Source organism: Muntiacus reevesi, chromosome 5 (genome assembly GCF_963930625.1).
Source record: "Muntiacus reevesi chromosome 5, mMunRee1.1, whole genome shotgun sequence".
NCBI lineage: Eukaryota > Metazoa > Chordata > Mammalia > Artiodactyla > Cervidae > Muntiacus > Muntiacus reevesi.
In genome coordinates, this window is record NC_089253.1 from 51,835,134 (window position 1) to 51,857,561 (window position 22,428).

General features: G+C 40.9%; 2 protein-coding genes across 7 annotated transcripts in view; both read right to left on the minus strand.

Annotated features, from left to right (window-relative positions):
* Window positions 1-676: 676 nt before the first annotated feature.
* TMEM81 (transmembrane protein 81) lies at window positions 677-4,879 on the minus strand. The gene has a single exon (XM_065938236.1). It carries the CDS (start codon window positions 3,668-3,670, stop codon window positions 2,840-2,842), a length of 831 nt encoding a protein of 276 aa, XP_065794308.1. The 5' UTR covers window positions 3,671-4,879; the 3' UTR covers window positions 677-2,839.
* Window positions 4,880-5,127: 248 nt separating this feature from the next.
* Window positions 5,128-22,428, minus strand: part of RBBP5 (RB binding protein 5, histone lysine methyltransferase complex subunit) — a 39,778-nt gene continuing 22,477 nt past the window's right edge. For 2 of the 6 annotated variants that reach the window (XM_065938232.1, XM_065938233.1), the window contains 11 exons: window positions 21,808-21,948; window positions 20,699-20,861; window positions 19,450-19,559; window positions 18,260-18,379; window positions 18,019-18,172; window positions 17,850-17,921; window positions 16,821-16,938; window positions 15,422-15,491; window positions 14,818-15,047; window positions 13,893-14,084; window positions 5,131-7,162 (listed from right to left, as the gene is read on the minus strand). In XM_065938232.1, the coding sequence (XP_065794304.1) occupies window positions 7,134-7,162; window positions 13,893-14,084; window positions 14,818-15,047; window positions 15,422-15,491; window positions 16,821-16,938; window positions 17,850-17,921; window positions 18,019-18,172; window positions 18,260-18,379; window positions 19,450-19,559; window positions 20,699-20,861; window positions 21,808-21,948 (1,399 nt within the window). In that variant the 3' untranslated portion in view covers window positions 5,131-7,133. Of the gene's footprint in view, window positions 7,163-13,892; window positions 14,085-14,817; window positions 15,048-15,421; window positions 15,492-16,820; window positions 16,939-17,849; window positions 17,922-18,018; window positions 18,173-18,259; window positions 18,380-19,449; window positions 19,560-20,698; window positions 20,862-21,807; window positions 21,949-22,428 lie in introns of all 6 variants that reach the window. The other 4 variants (XM_065938234.1, XM_065938229.1, XM_065938231.1 and 1 more) reach the window with 4 other exon arrangements.

The window sequence follows — 22,428 nt, forward strand, 5'->3', positions numbered from 1 at the left end:
TGGGAACACATTGCGCCCCTTAACCTGCATCATCAATGTAATATTAAGGTTTTACGGTCTTCTTTCAAAGCAGAGCAAGCTCTCTCCTGACTGGCTCAGCAAAGTGCCCAGGACTGAAGTGATGGGCTTCATTAGTGACATTCCCCAACCCTGTACATGTCTGAACTTCACAGCTTAGAGCAGCTTGACTCACAGTATCTCATTTGATCCTCACAATCATGCATTTCAAAGATGAGGACTACGAAGGGTCAGTTAGCTTGCTCCGTTACACAGAAAGAGGACCAACCCAGGTCCTCTGAGTAACATCCCATCCGAGATAGAGACTGGGAGAAAGGGGGTGTGGAAACTTTAAGGTCTTTTCAAAATAAGAGCAATAGTTAAATACTCCCATGCATGAGTGTAAGCTAGTTGTTCTCAACCTTTGCTATACACCAGAATTATCTAGAAAACTTCTGAAAAAAAAGATGCTTTTGAACACGATTTATATATACATAGGACACACAAATGGCCTAGAAGCAGTGACCCTCCAGTGGCAATAAGCACAGTCAGCACCCACGCCGTGGTTTCTAAATACTGCTTCCCACACTGAAAGGAACCAGAGCCCCTTGGAGATTCAGGTTTGGCGTGCATCTGAGGCATCTTGGAGAGCCCCTTGGAGATTCAGGTTTGGCGTGTATCTGAGGCATCTTGCTGTTGGCAAGGACATGCTCAAAGTCAAATGGGACCACACCAAAAGGACAAAAGAGCTGGCTTGAAGGGACTCCTGGCCAAAAGTAGGAATAATTTGAACATCAATAATATGACAACAGTAATTACGGGTTATATATAGTTCACTGAATAAAAAAGAGAATCCATTGAAATCTCTAAAGAATAAAAACAATAGCGCTTAAGAGAAAAATGCAGTGCAACAGATAAAAAATGAGTTTAAAAATCCATTATTTTGCAATCCCCAACATGTAGTAAGGCAAAGATCATGGATTCCAAAACACCTGTGAATGTTTTTTTGAAACCAGATAATCACAAGGCATCACCCCCCAGATTACAAAAGGAAAACATATACAGGTATACCACTGCAGAGATCTGGCAATCACCACCTTAACCAAATGATCAAGCTCACCATCAACAGCAGGTCACCCTGACACTGGGCCTCCCAAGGTCATGCAATAAGTACGTATCATTTTTGTTGGACTCTTGTCAAAAATGTTTAAGATTCATTCCTCAGGAATTTAATCATGAGGAAATAATTGTGGGACATGTAAGCAAGACAAATACCTCTTCAATATGAATGTCATGAAAAAAATGTAGGGGATCTGATGTAAAATAAGATTTAAGAGAAATAATCAAATGTAATACGTGAACCTTCACTTGACCCTGGATCAAACTTTAATAGTTCCAAGATTTTAGAAGTTGGGAGAAATGATGTATCAACTATACATAAGATTAGGGAATTGTTCATGTGATGAAGTCGCTGTAGTTACACAGGTGAATGTCCTTGTTAAGAGATACATGATTAAAGGGTAAAAGGTCACTCTGTGACTCACTTTCAAGTGTTTTATATAAAATCAACATGTGTTTAGAGAGCAAGAGAATTGGAGCAGAATGTTTGCAGTCAGGGAATCCAGTTAAAGGGTCTATGGGTGCCATCAACACTTTCAACTTTTTTATGGGCTTGAATTTTTTATTTAAAATAGAATAAATAACAGAGATCCATTGGTCATAATTTAAACTGAGTTAGCATCCTCAGATTGGGACTCAGGAATCTTACTTTTCAAAAGCTTATCTGGGTGACTCAGACATATGACCAGAGAAGATAATCACTGGTCCAAGTCTTATTTCTGCTACTTCGTCTGTACTGACAGCAAAGTGAAGGGAAGAAATGCTAATTCTCTCAAATAGAAATCAGCTCAGTTGGTGCCCCAAGAGCCATTTCCACAATGGTTCCACAAGCCAAGCCAGTTATCTCAGACACAGTCTGAATGACCTCTTAAGACTGGATTTCCTGTTGCGGAAGGAAGGTTCTAGTCCTTCCTCAGGGGGCCCTGACTGCTCTAAGAAACCAATGCACCTGACCTCTCCAGCAACGTAAGCTTCAGGACACTGAAGCTGCTGGAAGGATAGGATCAGGAAGCAAGCCGAGAAACCGTTCAGGCGAAATCTACCAGCAGAAAAATCCAATGTTTCGCCAGGAATTCAATCTAGCCCTGAGCACAGAGGCTTCACCTGGGAGGTGTAAGGGTGACAAACGACTTACTAAGATTCAAGGACTGTCTCCTACACACTCGAGTCTGCAGTCGTCATCACCCTCAGCTCTGCCACAAATGGTTATATGCCGCGAACAAAGCAGTTTGTTCAGTATCTATTCTAAAAATTGGTGAGTTTAACCCAAAACCAGACTGACTATGGTCAGACAATTTAAATGACTGACAAGAAATTTTACACTAAAGAGCAGAAAAGGTTAGGTCTCCATACAGTTATTGTGAATTATTTTATTGAAGAGGAAAAAACTGCTTTCACTAGAAAAGCTATCATATCCTTCTACATGATTATACTGCTCAGAAGGGAGATCACGGTGGGAGGCATACAAGCTGTGAAAGGCAGGAAATTAATGCAAACGTGGAAGACACAGCTCGTCCCAGGAGTAGGGAGATGCCTGCAGTCAGGGTTCCCGGGCACCTGGTGGGCAGGGAAGAGCCGGGCGAGATCCACCCCGCACAGTCAGAGACGTGCCCACAGCCACCACCATGCGGCCTGCCCCACACACTCCGCTCAGCTCTTTGGTAATGGAAGCCTGCCTCTTAGCCAGCCCACAAGCAGGCAGCCAGAACACTCCCCTGAAAACCTAGTCTGGCGTCCTGAGCATCCCGCCCTCGGGCAGCAAGGGTTGTAAGGTCTCAAGGCTGGAACTGCTGTGGGCCGCCCGCAGCCGGCCACAGAGGGCGGTGCTCACCAACACACCAGCAGTCACGCCACCGGCGACACCCACTCCCACAGCTACGGCCACCTTCTTCCTCCACGGTGGGGGCTGCGGCCTGGAATAGTTGTCCAGACTCACTTCCAGGCCCTCATCTACCAACTTCTGATCCTCAGTGAGGGACTGATGGAAATTCAGGTTCACCAAATCAGGAGGAAGGACCCTCAGCCCAAAATAGAGCCTCTTGACAAGTCTCAAGTTTTTTAACAGCTGCACATCACACCGGTAGGTCCCAGAGTCATACTCTTGAATGGACTGAAACTTTATAAAGTAGGAACTGGCTCGGAAGGGTTTGAAGACTTCATCATCAGTTGAGATGATTCCCCGAGCAAGTCTCCAGGTGAATCGGAAAGCTTCCTGCCCGATCTCCAGGATGTCTGGACTCAGACAGCTCAGCTTAAACTCCTTCCCTATGAGAACGGTGAAATGGAGCATTCCACAGAGCCAGCTGGTCAGACATTCCAGGCGCTGAGACTTACACTTCCTTCTCACTCCATCAGGGCCCACCTCACAGACAGTCTCTTCCTTAAAGCCAAGGCCACAGGTGACAGTACAGGTTGTGGCATTGACGACAACTTTCCCCACAGCTTCTTGCAGTTTCTCGGGGATGGCCAGTGTTTTAGGTAAAGTCACCACCAAAGGTAGACAGAAGGCCAACACCAGGCTCCCAAGGATGAAATTAGTGGCCAAAGTCTTCATGTCTTAGCAGACACTTCATTACCCTCAGTGAACACTTGAGGTGTTCCAGCTAAATCCACCACCACATCACAACTCAATTCCTTTGACATAAGACAGCTTTCAAAGTCAAAAGATATGATGCATGCATTGTCAATAAAAACTTACAATTAAAGTCCAGTCCTTACTAACAGGTGAGGCCACAGGCAGACAAGTCACAGCACTGCTGCTTTACTATCTGTTTGCTAACGACCACCTTCCCAGTCTTCACTCTTCTCACATCTTTTTAATGAATTTAAATCCACCTCTTGGGAAGACAGATAAAAAGGCTTCAGAAACTGAATTTCCAAATAACCTCAATGCCCACTGAGGCTATACTGTTCCTCACCCTTTCCAAATTGTGGGATCGGAATTTCAAAACCCCCGTTAAATCTGACCAAATAAGAAATCAAATACTGACTCTGAAAAAGAGAGGGTTAATTTGAATTAAGCCATCATCACCTTTAAATGCTCCTAAACCTATTAAAAGGATTAAGGACTCTGGACTAAGATGCAAGTGACTTCCTCTTCCTGACTTTGTTTCCTCCTTTGTAAATTAAGAACTCCTTGCCTATTTCAAGAAGGTCACTTGGAGCATCAAATGATAAACTGCACATAAAAACACTTTGTAAAGTGTGAAACACTCTTCATGTGTAAGGAATGTTAAAGAGAAATGAAAATTCATGAAGGCAAGGGCCACGAGGTCTTCTACAATCAATGCGTAGCAAGACAGGCAATATTTAATGCAGTTTCTCACTTGTAGGCACTCTTCCTTCCCAAGGGTACCAAAAGATACATTCTGGGGGAGAGGATCCCTAAATGCCCCTGCCTTTCAGTCTAGTCCCTCCACCCCACAAAACAGGGAAGGAGCTCATCACTCACTTGGGTCAAGGTTGCTAGGAAACAGCTGTGATGTCAAAAAGATTCTCAGTCACATAACAGGGAAGATTCGTAAGTAGACACTCAGATTTAGAGACGATTAAAATCAAAGACTTACATATTCTTATTCTTTAGGAGACAGTTAAGTAGTCAGTGGATTTCAAAGCTGTTTAATTTAGGCAGAAAAAGTGCTAATGAAGAGGAATTTACCTGCAGTTACTTTAAGATCCCTGGAAGGCAGGAACTTCCTTATAAGCGTTTTTCGTAAGCTCTGGAATGTCTCCTAGCACTGTGGCCTCTGTAGTGTAGTCACACTTACTGAGCAAAAGAATCTGAAGAGAGGTCACTCCTAAATGATCTGACACTAATGTACTTTGCTTATTTAATATAATATTGTCCAGAGGCAGATATCTAGACTACCAGGCCACCTCTCAGCCCTTCCAGTTCTGTATTTCCATATAGCGATCTGTTAATAACATCAACCAAGTAAGCTGTATTTTCTGTTGCACAGAGTGAAGAGGCTGGTGACTTTCAGAAGTGATCAGTTGTCTACAAGCAAACACCTACACCTGTTCTTTAATAAACATCCGATTTTATTTACAAAGCATTAAAGCTTCAGCAAGAAGTACCCGAGTCTAAGTCTCCTCTCATACAAAACTACAGGACAATACAAAACGCTGAGGGGATGGGAGGTGACAGAAGGGAAAAAAGAATATGCATATATTGTACAAATCTAGAGAATCAAACTGAAATGGACACAAGGTTTCAGGAGCCGAAAACAATTCCAGAAGCATAAATAATTACTAGGAGCTGCTACCAGACGCTCTGGCAGGGCTGACGTTGATTTTTCTCAGGAGCCAGTTTAGGAGGCGGACAGAGCCTGAACATCCAAATGCTCAGGCAGAGGACACCCAGCTACTTTGCAGAAAATAAGGCAGAGGCCACCTGTATCACAGTTTGCATACTGCTGCAGTGTACAGTATAGTGAGAAACGAAATGGAAATAATGTCTGCAAAACAAAAACATGCCTAGTGACCCACCTACCAATCTCAACCACTGGTCTGATATGAAATAGGAAATGAAATTCACAAAAGGAGCATCTGAGGAAAAGGCAGTGGCATCTAAAAATATAGACATTTGGCCACTGGTTCAGGGAGAGCTCTTCAACTACTGAACATTTTGGTTCTAGAGACAGAATGGAAGAGACTCTTGCTGATGTGTTCTACTCTGACTGCTACGCTACCTAAAAAGCAATCAACTTGTTTGGCTACCTATTGAAGCAACCACCAACCAACAGAGATTTCCCAATAAGCAGTGTTTAACTCTCCTTTGAAAATACTGTGAAAATGATGATCCAGATTGAGCACTTCCAATCAGCTCAAAGCTCTACTCAGAGGAGCTGGACAACCTTCTCCACACCTGGTTTCTTCACTCTGGCTTTTCAGAGAATTTCAAACACCTGGTGGACACATCCATCCAATTTGCTACTTTTTATACAAAGAACAGCAGAAGCAAAAATTAAAAAAATTTTTAAAAGCTAAGCAACCTTTCACAGAAAGGAAGTGACAGGAAACATGTAGGAAGGAAAAGGAGCATGGATATGAGGAGGGGAAACATGATGACTGATGGGAAGGACAGATGTCCACAAGCACTGATAAAAAAATGTTCCTTGATTTTTTGATTTGTGTTGTTGCTGCTTTGATTATGGATGGTTTTATTTTAGTCCTTGCATAGATTCCCCCACCCCAGTATAAAATAAGCTTGTTGAGAGACACCCCGGTTTGTTTTTGTTTCTGGAAGCCAGTATAGGTAAAGCAATATAAACTACTAATGATTCTTTGCTGGAGACAAATGAAACTAGCTATCTTCATAAACCATGATTGAATGAACTGCAGAGAAACATGCAATGAAAAGAAAACCAAGAAAAACCCTGACCCTCTCAGCCCAGCTTCTTGAGCAAAATGTTACAGGATGTTAAAAAGAGGGTTCCTTTCTTATCTCTCTCTCAGAAAATCTGAAATCTTTCAAGCACCTTCTTTTCTGCCCATCCTTTGTAACAGAATATGGAAATATAGGAGGTATCTGGTGAGCAGGTTAACTTTAAAAATGGAAGAAAGAATGTGCAAACAGAAGTTTTTTCTAGGATACAGGCAGCAAAATTTCAGGTAAAAATAAGTCACTCAAGGACATGCACTGAGGAGTGAAGGCAAGCAGGAGAGGACGTGAGAAGCCGCAACGATGCCAGGCACAGGGCAGACAGACGAGCAGACCAGCAACCTCCTCCAGCAACAGAACGAACACTCAGATTTCAGGAGCCAAACTCCTGCGTGATGTCTTCACAAATCCTCATTCCTGAGAGTCTATTTGGACTTAGGCTTGAAAGGGAAGGGACATATACTCTTCTTCCATAATTCACTTCTTCATTCAAACATAAAATTCACTCCTTCCACCTCCTGGGTGGAAGACACAGGCCTTTGTTTTAAATTAAAGTCAATCTCAGATGACTGACCACAGTGTCCAGAGGCCACATGACGGCAAAGTAGGGAAGAATGAAGAACTTCAAGGGTCTTCATAACAGTTCTGAGATTGCTCCTCCTGCTAAAGAGATTAGAAATAAAAAGATTTCTTTAGTATCAACTTAGACCAGTTACTTTCAAGAACAGAAATACTGATGGGATGCTAGAAGATACATTCCAAGCAAATATGAGCTAAGAACTCCCCACCCCTCCACTTTAAGTTAAAACCAACTCCAACTCCCAATTACCCTTTACTGAAGCTCAAATAATTAAAATCCCAAACCACACCCCCAGGACTTTTCTCAGCGTTGCCCCCAGAGGGAGAAAAAAGGGCAAAATAATCAGACTTCTACACATTTCAAGCTGCTAACCATTCTCCAAGGTGTTAATAATGCTTCATATTTCAAAAAGAGAAGTAAGCAAAGGAAAGGAAATTCTAGGGTAACGCATCTTTCAATCTTTCATACATTAGACTAATTCACCATTAAATGATTAACGATGATAAACATCCTTTTTCAAACACCCCTGTTCCTTAAGTGACACTCTCAGCTCCTCAGAATGCAGAATATGGTGAAATGTTAATGAAAACCACCGCTGGCATTTCTGTGCACCAACAACTGATCAATAAATAAAACCCTAAATAGTGAAATGAACACTTCCCTGGTCACTCCACAGAAGCTGTTCAATCTCTGAAGGACATCCTTAAATGGGCTGCTGTGAAATATTAACTGAGAAGTGGAAAAAGAGAACAAGGTGAAGAAAGTCCTCCCAGTGTCATCTGGAATGCAGAACATGCTACTTGAAGGGAAAATGGTTTAAAATAATTGCCCAAGCTATTAAAAAATAAAAATAAAAATAGAGTACCCACTTATAATCTGATTTTTAAAGTGCAAGCACATGTGAAAACTGACAATAAAAATAAATTCCACTTTGCCTGAGAACAGACTAAACCTCTCCTGGGTGCCGCGTGTTAAAAATATCTCCAGGCAGGAATACCGGAGTGGGCCGCCATTTCCCTCTCCCAAGGGACCTTTCCACATCTGGGATGGAACCCATGTCTTCTACATTGGCAAGTCGATTGTTATCATTGAGCCACCTGGGAAGCCCCAGAAGTATATTTAAGCTTTTCAGATCTTTCAACATAAAACGTAATGATTAACCTCTTGATTTTTTAAATAATCTGAGATTAAAGAATCTACTCCACAGGACTTTAAATACTTTAAGGTTAGCTTTCCTGATCATTCCCACAGGTACTCTGACCAATCTAATTTTAAGTTTAAAAACAAGACACAACATTGACATTTTAAGCCTAAATCATGAGAGGAAAAAGTGGTGTGTATTTTATAACGGGCACTCAAGATGATCAATAAGCTACATTATTATACTGCTTATCTGAGGTCAGTTAATATTTTTTCTTATTGCCCTCTTTCCTGTGAACAGACCAAAACCAAAGCTTGTTGAGGCATCAGGCGACAAACGTAGAGCAGCACATCTATGAGGAAGGTAAGACACACAGAACAGCAAAAAAGCAGACCTCCAGGTGAATCAAATTTGCCCCAAGTGTTATTTAGCTGCAACATAACAGAAATCTCCAGCGATAAAAAAATTAACAAAAATTCAGCTCATAGTGAACAGCTGCTATTGTTACCTCCCCAAACCAGCCAAGCCAGGGTAGCCTAGAAAACACTGGATATTAATTTTCAAGCATTACCTTAGTCAGATAGTAAGACCACACAGAAAGAATACCCAACTAGCCATCTAAAAATCTGATCCTAGCAGGAATTCATAGATTAGTCTTTGAGAGACTATCAAGTTTATAAAGGAAAAGGGCTGGGGGAAAGCCCCTCCCAACCATTGAAAACCATGACTCACTAAATGACCAGGATATGGTTCAGAGGCCCAGGCTGTGGGGCCAGAACCAGGAGTCGGCGGTGCACCACAGGCAGGGGAACCTGAGGGAGCCTGGGGGCCTCAGAGGTGACCCTCCACTCAGCCTGGCCTCTGCCTCCCTCGAGAGCAAGCACCATCCCACACCCTTCAGGCCCGCCATCCCACAAGGCCTTTAGACCCCGTGCATGACAGACCACAGCTTTGTCACCGTCACTGCTGATGGTGCTCACTGCCAAGGAGCCCTACTTCTTGGGCAGCCCGAGTGGTCACGGGGCAACGGGGACTCTGGTGGTTCTGCTCACATCTCAACTTTTGATCCTGAAGACTGTCCTCTGGAGAGTGTAAGGTAACTAGGAGGAAATCTGACGGATGGAGCAATGTTGGTACAGACTTTCTGTGAGTCCCCAGTTCATGGTTTCCCTTAAGCTTCACTGACGGGCCCTACCACAGAACGTGTGTTGTCATGGATGTGGGTCCACTGGTCCTATCCAACACTGATGAGCTGTTTGACAGGGAAGAATTTTCCAGCCCCAGATTCCAGATGGCTAGTTAATTCTACTGGCGCTCTATTAGTCTTCCAAGTGTCCCCTGAAATGCATAATCTCCTGTTACAATATGCAACAGACTACAGCAGCTTTGTCAGGACTAGTCAGGGCTCACTGGATGGTTTCTTCAGTTAACTGATCAATCATACATAGTAACAAACAGCTGGCATTTATCCAACTTGAGCGGTAGCCTACACTTATAATCCTGCCTTCAAGCAATTTGGCTCTAATGCAAAACTAGGGCATTTGTGGGGAAGGAAAGTCCACAAAGCACTGAATATGCAAATACTGTACACCCATCAGACTGAATTGATCTTTGAGGATGGTTCCGCCTCAGCCACTGAGGATCAGGATTCATTTCTTAATATCTGGTAGAAAATCCACAATGACAGCATGCTGCTTCTTCAATGAAAACCTCCAAGGTGTGGAAGAATGTGAGACATGAGTTTTTATTACCTCAAAGGCCCTGGGGAGCCCCGCGAAAATCAACAGCATGTGTCAGCCAGCCTCTGGGCCCTCCAAAATGGTACTGGATGAAGCCCCACCCAACGAAATCCACACAAAAGATACGATAGGTTGTCTTGAAACTGAGACCTCTGATGGCCCACTACGACGATACTCAATGTCAGCACTCTCCCTGAGTCACCATTTTCACAAAGATCCACACGGCAGCTAGTGGCTAAGGCCCTCTAAGGAAGGGCTGGCACTAAACCACTACGCCCCTTTGAGGCTTTTTAATGATCCTGTTCCTCAGCATACTCTGGGGTTTTATCTGGCCATTTCGGAGATTTCCATATAGGAAAAGGCCAAGGAACCAAGGCAAGAGAAGGAGATGGGAAGAAGGAAGTATAGATTATTAAAGCAAGTATGCAATGTACACAATCATGTTGTTCTTCAGTTGCTCAGTCCTGTCCGACTCTTTACAACCCCACGGACTGCAGCACGCCAGGATTCCTTGTCCTTCATTATCTCCCAGAGTTTGCTCTTGTCCATTGAGTCGATGATGCCACCCAACCATCTCATCCTGTCGTCCCCTTTTCCTCTTGCCCTCAATCGTTCCCAGCATCAGGATCTTTTCCAATCAGTCGGCTCTTCACACCAGGTGGCAAAAGTACTGGAGCTTCAGCATCAGTCCTTCCAATGAATATTCAGGACTGATTTTCTTTAGCATTGACTGGTTTGATCTCCTTGCAGTCCAAGGGACTCTCAAGAGTCTTCTCCAGCACCACAGTTTGAAAGCATCAATTCTTTGGCATTCAACCCTCTTTATGGTTCAAATCTGTATGTGACTACTGGAAAAAACATAGCTTTGACTATATAGACCTTTGCCTGCAAAGTGATGTCTCTGCTTTTTAATATACTGCCTATGTTTGTCACAGTTTTTTTTCCAAGGAGCAAGAGTCTTTTAATTTCATGGCTGCATTCACTGTCTGCAGTGATTTTGGAGCCCCAAAAAATAAAGTCTGTCACTGGTTCCATTGTTTCCCCATCTGTTTGCCATGAAGTGATAGTATCAGATGCCATGATCTTAGTTTTTTGAAAGTTGAGTTTTAAAAGCCAGGTTTTTCACTCTCAAGTGCCCACCAGCGCAAGACCCAGTTTTCCCCACAGTCAGTCCCTCCCATCAGGAATCCTGCACGAGTCTCTTATCCTCATTCATCAGAGGGCAGACAGAAAAAATAAGAACTTTAACACCATGGCCCACAGAATGAAAACCACCATCACAGAAAACTAACTAAAATGATCACCTGGACCACAGCCTTGTGTAACTCAGTAAAGCTATGAGCCACCCAAGACGGATTGGTCAGGGTGGAGAGTTCTGAAGAAACCTGGTCCACTGGAGAAGGGAATGGCAAACCACTTCAGCATTCTTTCCTTGAGAACCCCAAACAGTATGATCGTGAGAAGCTGGTAAAATGTTTGCAGTAATCTAGGCAGTTCTTTGGTCTGTGCTATAAGAAACCACATCCTCACTCTGGCCTTGTTATGTACAAGTCTCCCCAGTCCTTTTAAAGGATGAAGTCATTAAAATAGCTGCCTCTATTTAAGGTTGACCAATTGAAGTGCCTAATAACAATAATGTAGAAAATAAAAATCCAGTCTGAAGCACCCTGCTATTTCAAGACACAAGTTTTAGCCTTTAACGAGGTTTTAACCCTCTTTTAACCTTGTCAGCTGAATGGGAATAAACTCCTACCAGGCCCTTGATAATGATAACCACTCTTGCTAGAAGGAGCTCTGAAATGCTGACGTGCAAACACTAAGTATTTTACACCTGGTTCAAAATTTCAATGCAGTATTTTTAGTATTCAATGAAGTATTTTAGCATTTAGGGCTAAATAAACTTTGCAACATTCTGATTTTCAGTGTTATTTAGATGTTTTTGAAGCATAGCTGAAAAACACCACTACTCTTATACACTGAGCTATAAAACATAGAGTACTTCATGGGACCTTTGACAAAAGCCCAAGTTGGAAAATGCCAAAAATATTTAATTACTATTAATGACAGTAAGAAAAATCTGACTTTTAAAAACTTTAAATAGTTTATTTACCATATACTTAGTACAAAAGAGCAAACGGTTAATTACATACAGATTCTGAAGATGCTGGGAAACTATGTCAGAGTATTTCAATTAATTCAACATGTTTGCCAACATTTTAAATCATCCTGAAGCAATTTAGCTTTTGGGGCCAGGGAAATTGATTTAAATTTTCAATAGTTTCTTTTGTAGTAGCATCAGCTTAGGCAAAAAATGGGTTATGGAAGGATCATTTTTATTTACATTAGTCAATTACTGACCTGCAATCTTTGTTAGCAATATCCATATAACTTGTTCTTGGCTATTGTTTAAAATATATAGACATGGCCCTAAATGAACTGAATGTCGAGGTGATAAATCAGTTGAGTACCATAAATACTGTTGTTGGGGGAAAAATGCTAATGTCCTAATGGGACAGTGTAGGACTGTGAAAATCTAGTTAATTTGAGGGGGGATACTCAAAATGATGAGTCACTGAGTCTGTTTCAGCTTCTCTGTAGAAGAGAATTCATGTTCACAATGATAAACTGGCTTAAGGAATTCTGGTTTGCATTCTAGTACATATCATCACATTTGGATTAACACAATTAAAATTTTTAATATGGTGGAAAAATCCCCTCAAATATAACCACTGATTATTGTTAGTCCTGCCTCTGAATTTATAGACCTAGCCACAGAAAACTGAGAATACTGTGTCAACTAAAGCAATGCCTAAAAAAAAAAAAAGTTTCTAAAACCTAACAATGTTTGAGTAGAATTAAATCCTAAGTTGATTACTATTTTCCAAACAAAATACCCTTTAGCCTAGATTCACAAATATTTGATAGGAAAGTGAAACTGTTCTCCATCCTCCAATAACAATCCCTCAAACCTACGAAAATGACAAAACTCAGTAAGTATCAAGAAGCTTAGGTATTAAGAAGCTACAAAGTTTGTCTTTTGGATAGTCTCTTGTTTTTTTTTTTTTTTTAAAAACCTCATCTTCTTCCTTAACATGACAGTACTACTAACAACTCTGTCACTATTTCTAGAATACTGAGAGAGAGAAAAACACCACCTCTGGAATTTGAACAATTTGAAGAGAGAGAAAAAAGATGATACAGTTAAACAGTCAGGGGCTGTATAAAGCAGCTCATTTTTCTGGTTATCTGCCTGGATCTTTCACTTGAGACAAAACAAAACAAAAAACCTAGGAGCAAACACAGATGAAAATATTAATTAAACCAGGGGTTCCTACCCTTTTTGGGGTCATGGATTCCTAAAGGAATCCTGTGAAATGTACAAGCATCTCCACCACAAAAATATTCACACAATATTTTGCACATAAGATCAAGGGAATGGACAGCCCCTGAAATATAGCTGCAGACCCAAGGTTAAGAGCCACTGAATTAAGCCAAATCTGATTTAGCCTGCCCTTGGCAGCAGCTTAAAACTCAAAGATCTTCTGCCTCTGGGGAAAAGGAGGGAAGATGTCTGGGAAGTAGTTAGGCACAGCACGACTTTGGGATATAAGAGAGAGCTAGACCAGGCATCAACATTTAGAAATTATTCAAGTGTAGCAGGTAGTTAATACTGTTAAAAAGAATTTTTGACAGGGAAAAAGAAGATCAAGGGAATGCAGATGCCTGAAACCTAGTTATTGACCCAAGGTTAACAGCCACTGAATGAAGCCAAATCTGGTTGAGCTGCCCTTGGCAGTAGCTTAAAACTCAGAATTATCTGCCACTGGGGAAAAGGAGGGAAGGAAGGAAAAAATGTTGCAGTTAAACGGAGTCAGGGGCTGTACAAAGCAAGGCCACGAAGAAAGCCAGACAATGCTCCCAATGTGTCCTTACCTGTCAAGGGCTGGCTGAGCTCCGCCTGCACTTTACCCTTCGCTGATCCTTCCAGAGGTAAACCTCTGTCCCCTTTGTAGAGTTTCGGTTTAAATGGAGAATCTTTCTCTTTACCTTTTGATCCTTTAGGCCGGCCTGCTTGCTTCTTCTTGGATTTGCCATCCCCCTTCACACCCAGTAGTGGATGGACTTCTGTAAAAAGACAGATAGGCATGGAAAGGAACCCACACGTCACCCCAACCGAGCACGTGTGCTGCCTACCCACGAGCAAAGAGTTTTGCTCTTGTGTCCCAAGTCCACTAACACAAGAAGAAAAGTTTGTTTTGTTTATCAATTATAATACTACAAAGGAGCAGCCATTACATGAGAAACAGTTGCTTGGCCAAAAAGCACACATAGCCTATGTGGTTCACACCAAGCTACAGCAGCTCTAAATAGAAAAGGGAGATCAAAGACCCACTGACACTTTGTCACACAGTCAGAACAGGAATGCACATGTTCACACTGACACATGAAAGCAGAAAGTGAATGGGCTTTGAAACTCAGTAGACCAGGGTAAGAATCCACACTCTACCATGTGATTAAAAAGGCTTCTAGAATTAAGACTGTCCAGGTCTGACCAGTATTGATACTTTACCACCTAATGAGAATTTGGGAGGAGAGGTAGAGGAAGACTGATATTTAAACAAACTGATCCAGATGTCAGACGACTTAAAGTCTGTTATCTTAGGAAAAGTACTGAGGGCAGAATCACCCCATTTTAAAAGAGAAGTGAAAGCAGATAAAATTTGTACAAAGTTGTGAAACACTACAAAAAAGACTCAGGGAAAAATTCCTTTAAGGGAATATCACCCAGAAAGGAAATTTACCAGGCTGTTCTGGAGAGGGGGTCAATCAGGTGGGAGAGAGGAAATGCAGCCCTTACCATCATTTGGTACTCCTTGCAGTTCAATATTGGTTGTTTTGGGTTTCTTCTTAGGTGGCTGGGACCCATCTGCTGAAGACTGCCTCTTCTTCTCTGAACTAGCCCCTTCGTCCATCAAGGAGGTTTGGACTGCATCCGGTGGGGGGCCGTAAGGATTTTCTTCTGGGTCTTCTACCTCAGGGGCAATGGGTAAATATAATAGAGCCTTTGAATCTTCCAGTTCTTCATCACTATTTGGAACAGGATCAGAAAAGGGATAGGAAAAAAGAGGAGAAAGTTGCTTAAACCATGAACCCTTCCTCTAGGGCAAAATCATCTAACCATAAGCAACAGGTACGGACTTAAAATTTCATGAAAGCCAAGATGGATAAAAGAAAATCAAACAATATGATACAATCAGTAGTAAAAGTAAACGGCATAAAATTAATTATTTCACTTCCTTAACATCTTCTATCAAGGAAGAACGGAAGGGATTTCTTGCACATCAAAGGCGTTAACTCTGAGCCTAAAGGCAGACGGGACTGAAGGACAGTGGGGGCTGAGCAGCACAACCAGAGACTGAGGAGCAGGCGCACCCTGAGGCCCGGCCTCCACGGCAGCTCACCTGCTGCAGAAGGCTGCGATGGGGTCCACGCTGGTGACATCCACTTCCTCATCCTCCGCAGCATCAGCCCCTGCAGGGCAGAAGCACAGTAGAGCTGTGAGAAGCGGAAAGCTGTGAGAAGCTGCTTTTTACATGCCGCTTACGATTTTCATAAACTGAAATCCAGGAGAAACAAAGGAGGAAAATCAGGCATTTAAGTTAGTCGTTTAGCAAATACGTGCGGAACTTCCACCATATGCTAGACACTGGGAATACAGCACTGCCCCCAGAAAGTTGGGAACAGTTTTTTGTAAAAGCCCCAGCAACCTAACTGGGGAAACAGACAGAAACGGATAATTTCGGTTCCACAAAGTGAGTGCTACAATAAAGGCATGTGCAATGTGCCCAGGAGATGGGAGGAAGAAACAACTTATGCAGAAGTCTGGGAAGCTTTCCATGCAACACAATCCAATCACACCAATACAACCCAAAACATCCCATGGTCCTGACAATCTTCCTAAGACACCTGAGGCATACACATTATCTAATGTCACTGAAGTGAGGACCAGCACCTTCAGGCTGGAGAGAACTAACCTCAATCCCAACTCCTTGATTCCTGGCACCATCAAGAAGCCCAGCAGTCAGTGACAGTGCCAAAGGGGCAAGTCACGCTTTCATACACACAAACCCCCGCCAGATGCAAAGCCCTGTGCTTATACACTAGGGGGCTATAAAGTGAAATATTTATTCTCAAGGTGTTTCCCATTTAGAAGTTCAGAAGCCAAGAAATGAAAATAACAATGATCACGATCTATTAGAAGAGAATATCTGAATGCTCACTACGACCTAGACACTATTGTGAGCCCTCTACCCCACAACCCTAAAAGGCACAATTTTTACAGATAAGGAAGTTCAGATTTAAAGAATAAGTACTCTGTCCAAGGCAGTCTGACTCGAGTCCATGCTCTTTACCTTCGTGTTACTGACAAAGAAATGAGAATACCCAGCAGCAGCTCAGCACCTAGCACGTATGGGTGGCTTCGCGAGGTGCTGTATGCAAATCCTCATTTAATCGTCATCAGTCAGGAAATACAAAGTGAAATGTTAAGAGAGCTGCTCAAGCCCTAGCAATGCCCATATAAGCTCTGAGTCAATGCCTTACAAATAAGGATTCTAAAAGCACTATTAAAAGTGCAAGCTTGATTCATGTCAATATATGACAAAACCCACTGAAATGTTCTGAAGTGATTGGCCTCCAACTAATAAAATAATATTAAAAAAAAAAAAAAAGTGCAAGCTTAAAAAAAAAACATTAGACTAAGTGCTGAAATGAATTTTCAGCCCAAATTAAGAATGAGTACTGAGTTAAAACAATCATTTTTCCCTTTTGGAAATACTATCTGCAATTGAGAAATATTACCTGTCTGTTCAGGTTCACTCTTATCTTCATCTTCAATATCAAACTCTGATTCCCTTTCTTCATATTCTACATTTTCATCCAATTCTTTGAAGTCTGGCGCAAATGCACTCCAGTTTTCCTATGCCACAAACAAAATATACTACTTAACCATATGAGAAAGCAACAGTCTGTAATCTAGACATTAATAACATAATTGAAAGGCTTGAGCACGAGAGACTCAAAATTCTGAGATCAAATTTGGCAAGTAATAAAAATTAGGTATCTATAGGTTTTACTATCTTAAGGCATTTTCTATCTTAAACATGCCATATTATTAACTGCAGTTCTTTCATGAACAACTGTCTTCTTTAAAACATTTTTAAGAATTTTAAAAATGATTTTACTTCTTTATTTGGCTCTGCTGGATCCTTACTGCTGCACATAGGCTTTCTCTGGTTGTGGCACCCGGGGGCTACTCTTCACTGCTGTGCATGGCCTTCTCAAGGTCCTGGCTCCTCCTGACGCGGAGTGCCGGCTCTAGAGCTCAGCCATCCCACGGCATACGGGATCTTCCCGGACCAGGGATCGAACCGGTGGCCCCTGCGTTAGCAGGTGGATTCTTAATCACCGGACCACCAGGGACGTTCTTAATCTTTTTAAGATGTAATTCTGAGGTAAAATGCTAAGTTTTCTTATGAGTACACGGATTAAAAATATAATTAAAGTTTTCAAAATAAAACCAGATGCAAAACAGAATCTAACTGAGCTGAACATAGGAAAAGCACAAGAAAGCTCTATCTGAGATAAGCAACAGAAAAATATACCAGGAAATACCCTAGATTTTCTCCCTGAAAACAGAGCTAGTAAACTGGCTTTGGACCAAGACCCTCCTGTTAAAGCAAAACTAGATGCATGGAGCTATTTAATCAGGTTAGAAGAATCCTGTGGAAAAGAAAGTAAATAAAGTAACTTTTGTCTTACTATTTGCAAGGCTCACTGATATAGATAGAGTATCTAGTTTCAAAGCAGTTAAATCAGAAAAATACTTACTACTTGATTTTGTGCCCAGATAGATACGACTCCACTAGAAATGGACGCTATGATGGGTCGAACAGGATGCCACTAAATTTTAATGAAGCAAAGAAAAGTCAGTTCTAAGAATGAATCCAAGATTCTCTGTGTTATGTAAGTAGCAGCAGCAACCTCTCCCCCTACTTACAGCTACGTCCAGGAGGAGCTCTCCTCTGGTCCCGTGGAGGATCTTCACCAGGTTGCCGATGCTCTTCTCCCAGATGTACAGGGCGTGCTGCCGGGCGGACCCTGCCACTATGTACTCCCCATCCCCAGAGAAACAACACTTCTTCCACGGGGTCCTAAGGACAAAGAAAGCACTCAAGGAGAACCGGAACCTGAGCCCAGGCAATGAGCGAGCACACACTCATCCAGGTTACGACACATACCTATTCACCAAGTCCTGCAGTTTCTGCATGGGTTCAGGCTCTCCATCTCTTCCACAGGTTAAGATTTCTCTACCATCGTAAACTCTGATGATTCGATCTGCTGTGTTAATTAAAAAGCAACTACAGAAAGGATAAAGATATCAACACCACAGGTCAGAAATCTGTTCCTGTTAACATTTCCCATGACTACCAGTTACTAAGTAGAATACCACAAGACAGCTAACAAACAAGGAAGAGAGTGAGTGAAAATCTAAACAATGGACTAGACTACTTATATGGACAAGACTGCTTGTCACCTTTCAAGCTAAAATATAACGTGAAGTGAGAAAATGCTTTATATCAGTACTTCCTGTGTGACCCTGCACCCTATATGCACCAGTATTTGACTGAAATCCAAAATGTGTATATTGAAACCAGTTTCCCAAATGTACAAGCTTACAGTTAAATGTATATAAATACTTCATTTCTCTGGCCTACTTTAGTTATAGTACAATATATTCTTCTTAATGAGTTAATGAATTTATCATTTGGATAGCCCCATTTTTTAACATTGGAAGTGCTGGAAATCTGTCTAAAATATAACTTATTTTACCACTTCCTTACAGACTTCACTAACTTTTTCTTAATTCAAGAGAAATTAAACATGAATGTCTTCTAAGTGTGTACAGTGATTTCTATACAAACTAAAGTGACTGTCACTTCTCTTACTGACAACTTCTCTTATTGACAACCTATTTTCTTCTTGTTTCTGTTGATATCTACTTCTAGTTGGGTAACCAAACTTACTAGAAAAACATCTGAAAGTAAGAAGATAAATAAGTTTCACCAAAGTAAACTGCATATTCAGTTACTATGTGAACTCTGTGGTATCAATTCTGATTACAGTATAATAAACACCTTATCTCTGCCCAGGGCTTACCATGTGCCAGGCATTCTGGTCCTATGCACAGATCACTCGGACATCTTTTCTGTAAAGGAACTGTCTTCCTGAACCTCCAGGAAAATGTGACTGCTGCCTCAATGCAGTAAATTTTACAAACTTAAGAACCAGGCAGTAACAGTTTCTATAAATATTTTTAAAATAAACTCAAGAAATTTAAGTATAATATACACAAAAACTATGAATCTCAATGTATTTTTGCATTCTACTCACTTTTAAAATTGTCTCTAAAAAGACAGGTCTTACTTACCTCCCCTTCCGGGCAAACTCTATTGACTTAATGGCTGTTGTATTGCTTGTTCCAGTTGTTACTCTGAAGGAAGCAACAAGATCCTGAGAATCGGTTTTTAGGACCAAAATCTGAAGTTTAATAGAGAAAAAAGTAAGTAAATATTCTGATAATTTACAGTAATTAGATATGGCTTATTTTTAAAACTGGGCAAAGACTGTGTGAAAACCTAAGTATCTCTATTCAAGTTGCTTTTACCTCTTCAATTAAAGACAATGAATGTCTTAACCTATCCTTAAAAGATGGTGCTTAACATTATCCACAAGAGAAAGTGGAAGCAACCCAAGTATCCATCAACAGCTAAACAGAATGTGACATATACATACAATGGAATATTATTTGGATTTGAAAAGGAAAGAAATTTTGACGACATGTGCTACAACATGAATGAATCTTTAAGGACATTATGCTAAGTGAAATAAGCCCCAGTCACACACAAAAAATACCGGATGACTTCCAAATTCATATAAATAGAAAGTAGAATGATGGTTTCCAGGGGCTGAAAGGGAGTAAGGAATAGCAAGTCATTTAATAAGTACAAGATAAGTGCGAGATGAAAAGAGCTCTAGAGATAAATGATGGTGATGACTGCACAGTATCGATGTACTTTATACTACTGAGCTGCACACTTATGAATGGTTAAGACAGTAAACTCTAAGTGCATTTTAACACAAAAAAACACAAAAAGACCCAAAACACTGCCACTCTCTTAAGAAGTCATACTAACCCACATGATCCAGTCAAAAAGAAAAAAAAAAAATCAAAATGCAACAGAACTCAAATTCTAGAAAGTTTGAAAATGATCCTAAAACTTAACTTTCTTTTTAACCTAACTTTTTACTACACAAAACAATAGATTAAAATGGCCTAAATTATACAATATTTTCAGACCAAGATATCAGACATTTGTTAGCAATATTCCATTAATGATATTTGACTTTTATAATTTAGTAATGGCCCTCTATTACTAGCATCCAGTAAAGGCCCTCCATCCTCTTGTAGATCAATTCTCTCTGACCACTCTCATTCCAAACAACAGAAATTATTAAGGCATGGGAGAACAGGCTGTATTTGCCACAGGCAGGAAGCACACCCAGTCCAGGGATAAAAGAAATTTCAAAGAAAAGAGAACAAGTAAACGTGAAATGAGTCAACACACAGGATGACTGATGCTTACTTATTTCACCAGCTCCTAAGCTTCCAGGCTTACCTTGCCTTTTGCATTTCCTGTATAGATATATTCTCCTCGCCTATCAAAAGATGCAACCACGTTCAAATCGGAGTCATCGTCTACAGGCAGAACGACATGTTTGGAATCTGAAAGGGTCAACATGACAGGAGCAGATTTCATGGGACACACGAGAACCTTGTTCCTGTTTAAAAATATGAATAGTACATTGGCAGTTGCTATGGTATCAGAAAGCTGACTCTCTGCCCTTTTCCTCTAATTCCTATCTACTACCCTCATCAACCTATCCAGCCCAAGGATATTTAAAATAGTTGAAAAAGACTAAACTCTAAATTTCTAATAATAGGGATATGGCTGAGTAAAGTTATGGGATCCTACCTTGACAAAACAAAATCTAATCATTAAAAATAAATATGAAGATGTAGCAAACTGGTAAAATATGTATGAAAATGAAAAAGCAAAACATCAGTTAAACTATGTAAAAATACATACTTGTGTACACCTAAGAGAGAGAAATGCTTTGTGAGCTAATAAGTGCTTTGTGAGCTATGAAGTGCTATATAATAAGCTTTTAAACTTAATGAGAACTTAACTAAAAGAGAACCTAGAGAAATGAAAATAGTTATATCGAAGTAACTGAATGGTGGGTAACTCCACATAAACACAGTTTTTAAAAATATTTTATTTATTTGGCTGTGCTGGGTCTTAGCTGCTGCATGTGGGATCCAGCTCCCCGAATCCAGGACCGCTGGCACTGGGAGGGCACAGGACTAGCCACTGGATTTCCAGGGAAGTTCCTTAAATGTAGTCTTCATACTGAACTGTTTCTGGTACTAAGGAAATTCAAATTGGGGGAAAACCCCAGGTCAAGAACAGTTATTATACTTTTTCTACCTTTGCCCATTTCAAAGTTTTATTATAGGCCAGTTTTTAACTGTAAACTACTACAACAGTATCTTTAAAATCTGTTCAGAACCAACCCAGACAGAAAAATTAATTCATGTAGAAGAGGTTTGAAGAGATGTGTGCTTTTGCCTCCTGAAACCTTAAACTGAAATTATCATGAGCTTAGAGATAATTTAGACAGAATGAGACCCACCCCAGGAAAGAAAAGCTCAGAGAAAACATACTGGTCTCGCGGATGATACTGGACTTTTAAGATGGGTGAAGGAAATCGAAACCTCTGGTCGCAGTCGCCTGAAAGGACATCCCACTGGGACACTATGTTGTCAGTGGAAGCACTCACGAGCTTATGACCATCTCGACTCCAGCTGAGAAGGAAAAAAGGGTAACTTAGAACTTAGCACATATTCTAAGTTAAAAAAAAACATATCACCCTTACAGATAAAAATGCATGAGTCACACTTACTGCCCTAACTATATGGGTCACCAATGTTTCTTCTTCTTCATTTTTTAAACATATACTCAAATCTATAAGCTTTCCTAACATTAAGCAATAAATAAGAATGTTTTCATGACATCTTTGTATCTAGCAATAGAAGCTCTTAACAGTTCCAGATAACAATTCAACTGGCTAAGTGAAAAAAGAGACTCAACATTTTAGAAGAGTGTAAAAATCAGCAGGCCCTTAAGTGCTGATTTAACAAAAAACAGGTTTTCTTCCCCCTGAAGGGAGAAGGAGGAGCAGTTGAATTTTCTGAATTTGGCCCTGCAGTAGCACCATCATAATACAAACTAAACAATACAGATAGGTATCTGTTATTTAAAAGAATTAAGAAATTAATTCCTCC